The sequence below is a fragment of the Lithobates pipiens genome, unplaced genomic scaffold, assembly GCF_037356315.1.
Source record: "Lithobates pipiens isolate NorthernLeopardFrog02 unplaced genomic scaffold, aLitPip1_a1.2 Scaffold_1, whole genome shotgun sequence".
NCBI lineage: Eukaryota > Metazoa > Chordata > Amphibia > Anura > Ranidae > Lithobates > Lithobates pipiens.
The window spans coordinates 147,242,521-147,255,614 of NW_027507685.1; the positions used below are offsets into that span (position 1 = coordinate 147,242,521).

At 41.6% G+C, this 13,094-nt stretch overlaps 1 protein-coding gene across 4 annotated transcripts in view; it reads right to left on the bottom strand.

Annotated features, from left to right (window-relative positions):
- GPR107 (G protein-coupled receptor 107) overlaps positions 1–13,094 on the bottom strand; it is a 168,788-nt gene that overhangs the window by 14,660 nt on the left and 141,034 nt on the right. For 3 of the 4 annotated variants that reach the window (XM_077478264.1, XM_077478255.1, XM_077478281.1), the window contains 2 exons: positions 6,245–6,328; positions 2,979–3,106 (listed from right to left, as the gene is read on the bottom strand). In XM_077478264.1, the coding sequence (XP_077334390.1) occupies positions 2,979–3,106; positions 6,245–6,328 (212 nt within the window). Of the gene's footprint in view, positions 1–2,974; positions 3,107–6,244; positions 6,329–13,094 lie in introns of those variants that run through there. The other variant, XM_077478273.1, reaches the window with a different exon arrangement.

Consider the following 13,094-nt stretch of genomic DNA (forward strand, 5'->3'; position numbering starts at 1 on the left):
TTTATTTGGGTACAGTATCGCACAACCGCAAATTCACCCCAAAGCATCTTGTCCCCATGTTCTTTGCCTCTATTCATTAACATAGGGATGAGGTGCTTTGGGGTGGGGGGCACATCCCCCATATGGATTTTTTATGTTTTTCGGCATTGGGGGTCCCCCTCAAAATCCATGCCAGACGGAAGTTTTTTATTCTTTATTTTAGCGTGGGGTTCACTTTCAAGATCCGTACCAGACTCAAATCAGTGGTGTTTCTGGATCATATTTCGATATGGCTTCTCCTTTTGCTTAAGAGCTTTATTTTACATTTTCAGATGGTACAGTGAACTGTGTACACAGACGGATTTTTGGAAGTATTCCTGAGCTCATGCACCAATGTCCATCACCAAATCGTCTCGTTTTTAATGCAGTGCTGTCTGAGGGCCCAAAGAGCACAGGCATCCAATATTGTGTTCTGTCCCTTGCGCGCATTGATTTCCCCAGATTGTTGGAATTCTTTGTTAGAATGTACTGCAGATGATGATATATTTAAAGTCTTTGCAATTTTACATTAAAGAACATTATTCTGAAATTGTTCAACAATTTTTAGGCTCGGACTCTCTAAAGTGCTCTTTTTATACCCAACCATGTTACTGCCCTGTTGCCAATTAACCTAATTCATGAAAAACGTTCTTCTAGCTCTTCCTAGTTAGTACCACTCACTTTGCCAGCTTTTTGTTTCCCTGTCTCAACTTTTTTGAGACGTGTTGCTGCCATCAATTTCAAAATTACCTTATTTTTGTGCCTGCGGGTTCCAAGAACTACGTTCACCGGCGGCCCACAACTGTGGTGTGGGTGAGGTAAAACTGGGGGATGCCTAGGTAAACAAGGCATTTCCCCATTCTGCCTTGTGACATGACAAAGATCCACTGCTTCCTGTCATCGAGAGAAGTGATCGCTGTCATGTCCTAGGAAGGTCATCCCCCCCACAGTTAGAATCACTCCCTAGGACACACTTAACCCCTTGATCAACCCCTAGTGGTTAACCCCTTCCCTGCCAGTGTCATTTATACAGTAAACAGAGCATTTTTAGAGCACTGATCGCTGTATAAATGACAACGGTCCCAAAATAGTGTCAGAAGTGTCCACCATAATGTTGTAATTGCGATAAAAATCGCAGATTGCCACCGCATAAAACTATCCCCTATTTTGTAGATGCTATAATTTTTGCACAAACCAATCAATATACACTTATTGCAATTTTTTTTTTTTTACTAAAAATATGTAGAATACATATCGCCCTAAACTGGGGAAAAAAATAGTTTTTATTTTTAGATATTTTTTGGGGATATTTATAGCAAAAAGTAAAAAATATTGCTTTCTTTTTAGGGCTGTGGAAATTAAAGATTAATTCCTCGATTCATTTTTTTGATCGATCAAAATTCTTTTGATCGGTACTCACCTCTCCGCCAGCTTCCAGGTCTTCAGAGAGTTCCGTCGGAGATCCGGTGAGGTCACGGACATCGACATCACTGGACTACTCCCGCCTTCCACAACTGCCTTCGTCTGCCAACAAAGAAAAGGCGGGAGGAGTCCGTGACGTCGAAGTTCTGATCGAACATAATGCATACAGGGAGGAGCTACGCATGACGTCACTCACTGCTGCCCTACGGAACTAACACGATTGTTGGCTTTACATGCTGTGTTTTTATAATCTATATGCGAGTAGTTTGTGTTTGAACACAAAAATTAAATCTTATACTTAAGCGGTGAGCACTTAGAGCTTTTCTTTCTACCCATGACCTGGCGTCCTTACTGAGATCTGACATGACATGAGACATGAGAGAAGTTTATGGTCCGTGTTAACAGTTTTGATACCCACTTGCATGACCACCTGTTTGCACAGGGGTCCATGCCATAAGGTGAGAGTGATTAGTTAGACTGGAGGTGGAGGGATTGTCACACTACTGTGGAAAAAAAAATTACTTATGTCACTGCTACAGTTTGAATTTCAAATGTATGTGTGTGAACTGTGAAGTTAAGTCATGGATTGTGGAAACGAATTTGTGTCGAGTGATTGTATATAGTGTATACCACATTTACCACTGACTAATGCAGAGTTGCAATGCAAGGATATCAGCTAAAAGTAGTTGGATCTGTATGTGCATTATAATTAATTGAAATTAGTTGATTAATCAATTAAAAAAAAAAAAAAAAAAAAAAAAAAACACGTTTAAATCGAACACGAAAATTTTAATCAGTAACAGCCCTATTTTTTTTTCAAAATGTATGCTTTTTGTTTATAGCACAAAAAATAAAAACCGCCGAGGTGATCAATTACCACCAAAAGAAATCTCTATTTGTGGGGAAAAAAAGGACGTAAATTTTGTTTGGGTACAATGTCGCACAACCACACAATTGTCAGTTAAAGCGACGCAGTGCCGAATCGCAAAAAAGTGCTCTGGTCAGGGAGGGGGTAAAATCTTCCGGGGCTGAAATGGTTACGCAGGCAATTCATTTAAACTTAACGCCCCTTTTGTTGGGAAAAAACAATTCCCTCTGGGTGATCACTGATCAAAGTACATTGCAAAGATTTAAACAAACTTTGCTGCAGATTCCCACCAGTTTGTGCTCTGAAGGAATAGCTTTTTGTTAGATCATGTCTTTTGCAAGCCTGATCATGAACGGGAGCAACTAATTAATTATAAGCAGCTGGTTCTGATAAGAGGAGTTGCAGGGTCTGCATACCGTTAGAAGTATCTCACCAAAAATTACAATTATGTTGCAGATGATGCCTAAAACCTGACTTGTATGTTTGTGCAGAGTTCTTCACACAAGCATGAAATTAAATTTTTGGAGGCATTCTGTACCCCACTGGTACAGAACCAATAGTATGAATTCACAGTGAGCTTTGGTAGAAGGAGCTGCTTGTAGCAGAATAGCGCTTTACCCACCCATAGGGCTTTAATATCTATGCTTTTTTTTTTTTTTTTTTTACTTACACAGCTTCCATCTCCAGGTCATCCATGTCCTCGTCTTGTGGAAGTTGAAGGTACGGATTGTCTGATGCTGGTCGGAATTTGTACCCGGTCAACACAATGAAGACAAACGTGGCCAATTCATCTAGCAGCTGCGAGAATCACAAAATGATCATTTCTGTACATATACTATATTCTTTACAATATTCAGTAGTTAAGAAAAAGGATTAAATATTTACCATTTGCAACCAGTAGGTGGTGAGCTCTAAACAACATTAACAATTTTCACAGAGGGGGGACACACATTCCTCCCTAGCAAAGACAGGACTGTCTGACTTAATAATTTACACATTTTCTAACAAGCTTTGGAAAGATAAAACACAGCAAAGTCATGAGTGTGAAATCACCTCTCAAAGCCTAGTACACACGGGCCGAATGACGGTAGACCTCAGCCTGTTCAATAGAAACTGAACCACATTTGGCCGGTGTATACGGTGGCCAGCTTCTGTCGAAGGGGCATGCCCTTGTCAGAACTCAGTAGCACAGCAGGGGATATCGCTGTACTAACATCAGATTGTTAGTACAACAGCTCCGACCTAAGCGGTCAGGTTTCATTTGTTCAACCGTTTGGATTGAAAAAAATAAAATAAAATAGTAGTTTCTACGAGGCTATATGGGCTGAATAAGTTGGGAGGCCGAAGCTGGTTCAGTAAAAACCGGCCGACATTGAGAATGTGTGTCGGTCTGTCCAAAAGAAGACGGCTTGTCGGACAAGCATGCTGGAAAACCAGCAGCCGACTGACTTCTGATCAGTGCTCTCAGCTAATGGCAGAGAGCAATCGTCAGTGTTCTGGCGGGGGGCTCATCCCCCTGTCAGAACACAACAGCTCAGTGGGGGGAGATTGCTGTACTAACTTTGCATAGTTAGTACAACGGCTCCAATGGGAGCGGTCAGTATTTTTTTGTTCAAGTCGAAAAAAAACTTGAAGTGCGTACCAGGCATAATGCAATGTCGTTACCTCTAGGCCTGTAGTCTGATAACTGGACAATGCAGATGCAACACAATACTAACCACATGCCGACAATCGCACGCAGATTTGTGCCAGCAGAATGGCACGGGCATGCAAAAGGGCGTACAGGTACATGCCTTTGAATTTGCCACCTAGCGTGCCAGCGGGTACCGCAAACTCGATGTTCGCCGGCAGCCCAGAGACAGAGGCATTTCACTGTTCTGCCTAGCAACATGACGGATCTATTGCTCCCCGTCATCGGGAGCAGTGATCTCGGTCATGTTGTAATGAGCCCATCCCCCCTACAGTTAGAACACATCCAGGGAACACACTTAACCCCTTGATCGCCCCCTAGTGTTTAACCCCTTCCCTGCCAGTGTCCTTTATACAGTAATCAGTGGCTATTTGTAGCTCTTATCGCTGTATAAAAGTCAATGGTCCCAAAATAGTATTAAAAGTGTCAGATCCATCCGTCATAATTTGTAGTCCCGATAAAAATCCAAGATTGCCGCCAGAACAAAAAAATAATAATAATAAATAAAAATGCAATGAACCTATCCCTTATTTTGTAGACGCTATAACTTTTGTGCAAACCAATCAATATAGACTTACTGCATTTTTTTTTTTTACCAAAAAAATTTTGAATACATATCGGCCTTAACTATTGAAGATTTTTTTTTATATATATTTTTGGGGTATATTTATTATAGCAAAAAAAGTTTAAAAAAAAAAATAGCTTTTTTTTTCAAAATTAACAGTTTTTTTTGTTTATAGCGCAAAAATTAAAACCGCAAAAAATATCAAATACCGCCAAAAGTAAGCTCCATTTGTGGGAAAAAAGGACCTCAATTTTGTTTGGGTACAATGTCGCACAACCGCGCAATTCTCAGCTAAAACGAGGCAGTGCAAAAAATGCTCTGGTTATGAAGTGGGTAAATCCTTGCGGAGCTGAAGTGGTTAAGCCATCATCTTTGCTCCCGCCTCCTGTCAGCACATGTATACGTTTTACAGCTCCATCCAATTGGCTCCTACTGCTGCCCTTCCCCAGAGTGCTGCTGTCTGGGGTGGGACGTCAAGAGATTATTTTTAAAGAAAAACACAAGCACATTAGATTGTGTTTTTATATCTGCCAGAAGTTCAGCTCAAATAGTGACTGAATGATGACTAGAGTGGAGGATAAAATTCTCTGTTCAAGAGTGGGAGTGGAATATTCTTTGTGAATAACGGGGTCCATCCACAAAGTGTGCTTTGATTGAATCTTTGTCACATCATGATTGGTGCTAGGTATATGGTGAGTTGAACACAGTACAGGCTCGACAGTACTTCAGGTTCGACAAAGTCAACAAATGTTTCTGGAGGAATTTTCACTTTTTCACTGTAATGCTTTTAAAGATAAAATAAAGAACTACTCGCTGAAAAAGATGCTGTAAAGCCCTCAGAGCAGATCACCATCCTGAAGAAAAGAGCCCTTCCAGCACATACATTTAGGCTTTGTTCACGTGGCCAAATTGTCTATGGTGCAGCAAGTATGCTGTGAATAACCGCAGCCAGGAGCCCAGGTGTGTGTGTGGGCAGCCGCAGATCGCAAGTCTGTGTAAAATGATATACGGACAGCAGCTGCAGCTGTCTATTGATGTCTGGATGTAATTTCACAGCCAGCGATTACCTGGACTGTTGATCGTCCCTAGATGCAAGCTACATACATCCCAACATGTAACTTATACATCCCTCTTTAATGTATAAACTCAAAAAAACGTGGTCTTATGTTGGGGATTTTATATAATCCTAAAAGACAATTTAAAGCGGAGTGCCACTCAAAAATGAAACTTCCGCTTTAAGGGAAGGGGACTCCCTGACATGCCCCATTTGGCATGTCTTTTTTTTTGGGGGGGGGGGCAAATACCCTCTTTTTAGAGGGTTCCAGCTCCCACTTCCTCCTGGCGCACCGGAAGGGATATCACTTCTCCCCCCCTCCCCCTCGGCAATCATCTGGGGCACTTCACATGTCCCAGATGATTGCCCAGACAGTCACGGAGTAGCACAGCCGGGCACCCACAGTTACCACTTCAGCGCCGCAGAGGAGGCTTCATTCCCCCACATCGCTGGACCCTGGGACAGGCAATTATCCCATTATTTAAAAAAAAAAAAAAAAAGCAGCTGCAGTATTTGTAGCTGCCGGAACTCCGCTTTAATAATGGAAAGCAAAAAAGACTAACAATTCACCTCAAACACTCTAAATACGTTCACCATCCAGCAGCATTCACACTGTTACTGGCTTACCTCGTACATCCATTTCCATTTGAAAGGGACTGCGACCTTGATGAAGATGGCAATGATTCGGGTGAAGTAGATGAAGCAGACAATCTGTGACAGAAAGAAGTGGGAAAATTGAGATATACCATCTAGAAGGCTGAGGCCTAATCGCTTTGTATACTGCAAACCACTTGGCGTACAGAGCGGTCTATCCAAAACAGACCCCCCTCCCCGTTCACAACAACCTGCTGCCATCTCTGTGAAACACATGTCAGCCTGCAGATCTGGGATTAATCTGGCAGAGAGGAATTTATGGCACCCACTTAATATATCACTCTGTGAGCTGCAGGTTATTATGTCTGCATCTCAAGCACCCAAGGCCATCTCTTGGATAGATTAATATAATGCAATTACTGTGGGAGCCGGCTATCTATTCATCCACCCGCCCAGCCAGCTATCAATTCTCATTCACCAGGGGACAGTAGCATCCTCAGCTCAGTTTAAAGATCTGGTGGGTGTCAGCTCAACTAATGCAGAACATTTCCCCAACAGAAAAATCATCATCTTTTACACTGGCCATACATACTGACGTTTCCTGCAGATTGGAGGCACTTTCAACCTGCTTTTACAATGTGATGGGACAAATCAAGTCAACCTACTGCAGACAGTTTACATTTAGATCTGGACAGCAGGGGTGGTGGTATGTTGCACCAATCCATTTGATTGTTTTTGAATGGACTGAAGAAGCTGGTTGAAGAAAGTGGTTTCAATTGCCAGATGGCCAGCATTATGCATAAATAAATGTTCATTCAGTAGTCATTGTTACAGAAATCCTCCACGGGGAGAAATACTTGGTTGTAACAGCTTTAATATATGCAAGTCACAGATCTAAAGAAAGCATGCAGTGATGTTAAGGCCAAGTAAGAACTATTGAGCTACATGCTTGTTTGGAGTCAATGACTGAAAATCGTAATGAAGTCATAAGATCAGATGTAATTCTGTTTTGCCACTCTTCTGATCCAGGCAGTCCAGCCAGACAGCTTAGGCTGTTTTCGTCTCTTTTCTTTGCCGATGTTAAAAGTGGATTTAAAACCAAAAACTTATATATTGCTGCTTACCAATTCTTCAATGTGGTGGCTGCATTCATTTTCTTGAGGCCTTTTCTCTTTATCTTTACTTGGTGATCCATTAATTAACACACTTCAGGTCTTAGGGTGGCTCCATTGTGATTGAAAGAGCAACAGAGACAACTTTGCAGAGCAGCATTGTCAATCTGGAAGGGGGTAGACTTAAGTTGGGTACACATGGGGCGAATGTCAGGAGACAATGGGCAGTTAAAAAAACAAAAAAAAAAAACAACCAACATTCCCTGCCCATATCCACTGGGCATGAAAGGTTCTTATTGGAGATAAACTGCCAGATCAGCCAAAGGCATCTCCATTTCTCAGTGAACTCATTGTCCAGGGAGATATGCTGAGCGAACATTTTTTCACCCCGTCAAGGTTAGCTGTCTGCATACAAAACATCCGTTACATGAGGCTGTAAAGGGAAGGATTTGAGGATATTGTGGTGGCTACCACAATCCAAATTCTGAGACCTTTGGAGAAGAGGACTTGGGAACCAGTTGCTTAAAAATCAGATCCATTTGGGCCAAGTAATTCTAAAAAATGCTGCTGTATTCCAGCAATAGCAGATGAGAATTCCCCCTTACATAAAAGAACTAGAGGAAGGTGCCCCAGAACTAGCGGAAATACTAGATAGTTGGAGGGGTCAAAGCCGCATGGAAAAAACTGGCCTCCGGGGGATATATTACACAGGGGGCTGTGTTCAGGTTCTTCCCTACCTGAAAAATTGTGGTCATCAGGGAAAGGTACCAGCAGGACTACTCGCCATTCTTTTGTTGGACCCCCTAGGGCAAAGGTGTGAAACTGGCGGCCCGCCAGCTGTTGTGGAATTACAAATCCCATGAGGCATTGCAAGGCTGACAGTTACAAGCATTACTCAATAGGGCAGAGGCATGGTGGGACTTGTAGTTCCACAACAGCAGGAGGGTTGCATGTCTGACACCCCTGCCCTAGGCGGTCCAGTCATTACCCATCATGTTTGGCAATGCCAGAAGGGCCTTTAGGGACTGCCCAGGACCTGTAGACCACCCTAGTGTTCCAGAAGGCAATATATCATTGTGCAGCGTCCAGCGCAGACCAACAATGTTACAGGCCTTCCTGGCATGTCAAGTGTGGGATCTGAATACCATTCTTGTTAGTGTTGAAAAGCCATAAGAAAAAGGAACTGGAAAGAGATAGTCTCCTAATCCCAGGTGGAACGGTTGACAAGTTAGCTATGGTTTTTGTTCAAAGACTACTTAGAAATGACCATCCCCTAAAAAACGGAAGCTTTGCCTAAAAGAAGACATCCCGTCTTTTTTGCCATTATTCAATCGCCTGAAGGCGCCAGAGTAAACTTACTGTAATGCATGGGAAGATGCCATTTGTCCCATGTTGTAAATTAAGAAAGTAATCCTTTGGTAAGGGGGGGGGGGGGGGGGGTCACAACCCAACTCCAGCTAAAAGACTCATCAATAAAGGAGGATCCCTGTGCATTGATAAAGTAATCATTTTGCTCTCGTCAGCAAGCCCAGTGTTAGAATGACCAAACTGTAAAATGCATTACAGCCCTAAATGGACCACAATGCTATCCCTTCTTTTCCCGACTTAAGTTTGACTGTGCAGGGTAATGGAAAGGGGCTAATATAATAAACAGATCCTGGTCCTTGAACTAGCGGTGTATTATAAATGTAAAGATTTTTCTGAAAGGACTATAAAGAATGGTGAACTTTTGCACTTACCTGAAATTTAGCTGGAAGAAAGCAAACCTGTTAATTACACTCAGTAACGTAATGATTCTGTGGCAATATTTACAGAGAATCTCCACAATTTAGCAAATATGATTAATTTATAATGTACATGGTACGGTCTTCACTCTTTGCAGATCTTGCATTTTTTTACCTGTCTAAGACTGGAACGTTTTTTTCCCACAGTTTTTAGTCTCAATGCTGAAGGAGTTATAAGTTTTATATCATTTTATATTTATATTAAATATTTTGCAAATACAAGGAACACTCGGAGAGTATTGTGTTTTTTGCACAGAAGTAGCTTTTTCTTTTCAGACGATGCACTGTGCCTCCAGCCAATAGGGACGTGTTCCTTGGTAAGGGAGTGTAAAGAATATGGTATCTGCACCCTCCGTGCTCTAAGATGAAAAGGTCTATGTGCAGTCATTTTTAAATGTCTGCATTTAGATCATGTGTCTCTTAAATTCAATAGCTTTACTTTAAACTGTAACTAAAGTCTGTCAGTTGCAAATGCAGCATACATACATTGTGTACATACATTACTTGCCAACCAACCGTTTCCTCATTTCTGTCCCCTTCTTTCTATTTTTGAATTCCCCCACTTGCCTTCTTTTGCTGTGAAAATTCCTAATTTTCCGTCTGAACTCTTATTTTCACGGATAAACCACAGATGTGTTCAATCAAACTTTTAGCTTTTTTTTTTATTCTGCTGTAGTCTGTAAACCATGCGATTACTCTCCTCCTCCTTCACCTTTCCCTTCCTTTGTATAATATTGCTAGCCTTGTCAACAACCACTGAACACTCAGGCCATGCGTGAGTTTATAGGACTCATGGCTTATGAAGAAGTGAAATTAAAATTTTGATGCATATTGACCTCCCTGCCGATTTTACCCCTTTTAGTAGAAACTAAAACCATTAGCTTTTAACTGTATTCCATTGGTATTTCTAAAGCTGGCCATATACTATGCAAATTTTTGCCTGATGAATCAGCCAAAATCTGCTATATGGGTGGCCCTGTCAGCCCCCTCTTATCAAACACCCTTCAATCGAAGGAACTGGATTAAAAATATCAGGTCAAACGCAGCCTCTGCATCAAATCAGATGCAGCCCCTGTTCAGGTTTTCTGACAGCTGCCGCAGTAGGCGGCTGTTAGCTACCCAAACAATATTCACAATGGGATGGAGGAATCTTTTGTTCAACCCACAGGCTGAACCCAAAAAAATCTAATTGTGTATGGCCAGCTTTACAGCGCTATCCATCATCTTATTTTGCACACAAAATGGCTATAATGCATATTAGTGCCTCATTTACCATAGCCAGCCTCCAACAATAAACCTATAATAAACTAATTTTTCCTGTTAATCTATCATTAATACTAGATGCTAAAAAAACCTAGTGTGTTGCTTCCGGTCACATCACCTGCACTCCCCTAGAAGCACCTTTTCCTGTCCAGGGCTATGGCGTTACTGATCTGGCACAGGAAATTAGGCCACCCTAGGACTAGCAGAATCAATAGGTAAATATTTTAAAATGAAGGGGACTAAACCACTTTCAGACCGGACCAATTTGCTGGTCAAAGACCAGACCACTTTTTGCGATTCGGCACTGCGTCGCTTTAACTGACAATTGCGCGGTCGTGCGACGTGGCTCCCAAACAAAATTGACGTCCTTTTTTTCCCACAAATAGAGCTTTCTTTTGGTGGTATTTGATTACCCCTGCGGTTTTTTTTTTTTGCGCTATAAACAAAAATAGAGCGACAATTTTGAAAAAAACACATTATTTTTTACTTTGTTATAATAAATATCACCCAAAAATATATAAAAAACATTTTTTTCCCTCAGTTTAGGCCGATACATATTCTTCTACATATTTTTGGTAAAAAAAACAATCGCAATAAGCGATTATTGATTGGTTTGCGCAAAAGTTGTAGCGTTTACAAAATAGGGATAGTTTTATAGCATTTTTATTATTATTTTTTTACTAGTAATGGCGGCGATCAGCGATTTTTATTGTGACTGCGACATTGTGGGGGACCCATCGGACATTTTTGACACATTTTTGGGACCATTGTCATTTATACAGTAATCACTGCTATATAAATGCAGTGATTCCTGTGTAAATGACACTGGCAGTGAAAGGGTTAACCAGTGGGTGGCAGTGTAGGGGTTAAGTGTTCCTAGGGGTGTGTTACTAACTGTGGGGCGGTTGGGCTTTCATTTAGTGAACACTGATCTCTGCTCCAATCACATGGAGCAGAGATCAGCGTCACTAGTTGCTAGGCAGAATGGAGAAATGCTGTTTACTCAGCATTTCCTCCATTCGGCCGCTCCGTGAGACGATCGCGGGGATGCCCACGGCGATCGAGTCCGCGGGAGCCGGCGCGCTCCCGATGGCAGGGCGGCATTGAATATTGGACGTACCTGTACGCCAATATGCCTGCCCGTGCCATTCTGTCGACGTACATCGTCGTGCGCTGGTCGGGAAGTGGTTAAAGATAGCAGATTTAGGAGAGTAATAACTAAGGCTTATGCTCAAAGGCAATTTTGTATTTAGTCTGGAGTGTCACTTTAACCACTTCCCGACCAGCGCACGACGATGTACGACGACAGAATGGCACGGGCAGGCATATTGGCGTACATGTACATCCAATCTTCAATGCCGCCCTGCTATCGGGAGCATTAAACAGCATTTCTCCATTCTGCCTAGCAACTAGTGACGCTGATCTCTGCTCCATGTGATTGGAGCAGAGATCAGTGTTCACTAAATGAAAGCCCAACCCCCCCACAGTTAGTAACACACCCCTAGGAACACTTAACCCCTACACTGCCACCCACTGGTTAACCCTTTCACTGCCAGTGTCATTTACACAGGAATCACTGCATTTATATAGCAGTGATTACTGTATAAATGACAATGGTCCCAAAAATGTGTCAAAAATGTCCGATGGGTCCCACACAATGTCGCAGTCACAAAAAAAAAAAAAAAAAAAAAAAAAAAAAAAAAAAAAAATCGCTGATCGCCGCCATTACTAGTAAAAAAAAAAAAAAATGATTAATAAAAATGCTATAAAACTATCCCTATTTTGTAAACGCTATAACTTTTGCGCAAACCAATAAATAATCGCTTATTGCGATTTTTTTTTACCAAAAATATGTAGAAGAATACGTATCGGCCTAAACTGAGGGAAAAAAATGTTTTTTTTTATATATTTTTGGGGGATATTTATTATAACAAAAAGTAAAAAATAATGCGTTTTTTTCAAAATTGTCGCTCTATTTTTGTTTATAGCGCAAAAAATAAAAACCGCAGGGGTGATCAAATACCACCAAAAGAAAGCTCTATTTGTGGGGAAAAAAAAGGACGTCAATTTTGTTTGGGAGCCACGTCGCACGACAGCACAATTGACAGTTGAAGCGACGCAGTGCCGAATCGCAAAAAGTGGTCTGGTCTTTGACCAGCAAAATGGTCCGGTCTGAAAGTGGTTAAAAACAAGCTGCTGCACAAAAAAAAGAAAAAATAGGATTTTTATTACAGCTTACCTGTAAAATCCTTTTCTTGGAGTACATCATAGGACACAGAGCCTTAAGTAATTACTTAATGGGTTATGGGCCACCTTCAAGTGTTGACACTGGTATACCCAAGCAAGAAAGTTTACTCCCTATATAACACCTCCTCCTTCCAGAAGCACATCAGTTTTTGTAGCAAAGCAATATACTTAAATCCCAAAAGAGAGGAGGGACCACTGTGTCCCATGATGTAGTCCAAGGAAAGGATTTTACAGGTAAGCTGTAATAAAAATCGTACATCATGGGACACAAAGCCTTAAGTAATTACTTAATGGGACATCCCATAGCAATGCTACTTGAGGGGAGGGAGAGACAACCCGCAGGGTACCCCAGACTTGAGGACTTATACTGCTGCCTGCAGCGTACTGCGCTTAAAAGTGATATCCTCATACCTCCTTACATCCACCTGATATTTTTGTGAATGTATGCACTGAAGACCAAAGTTGCAGCCTTACAGA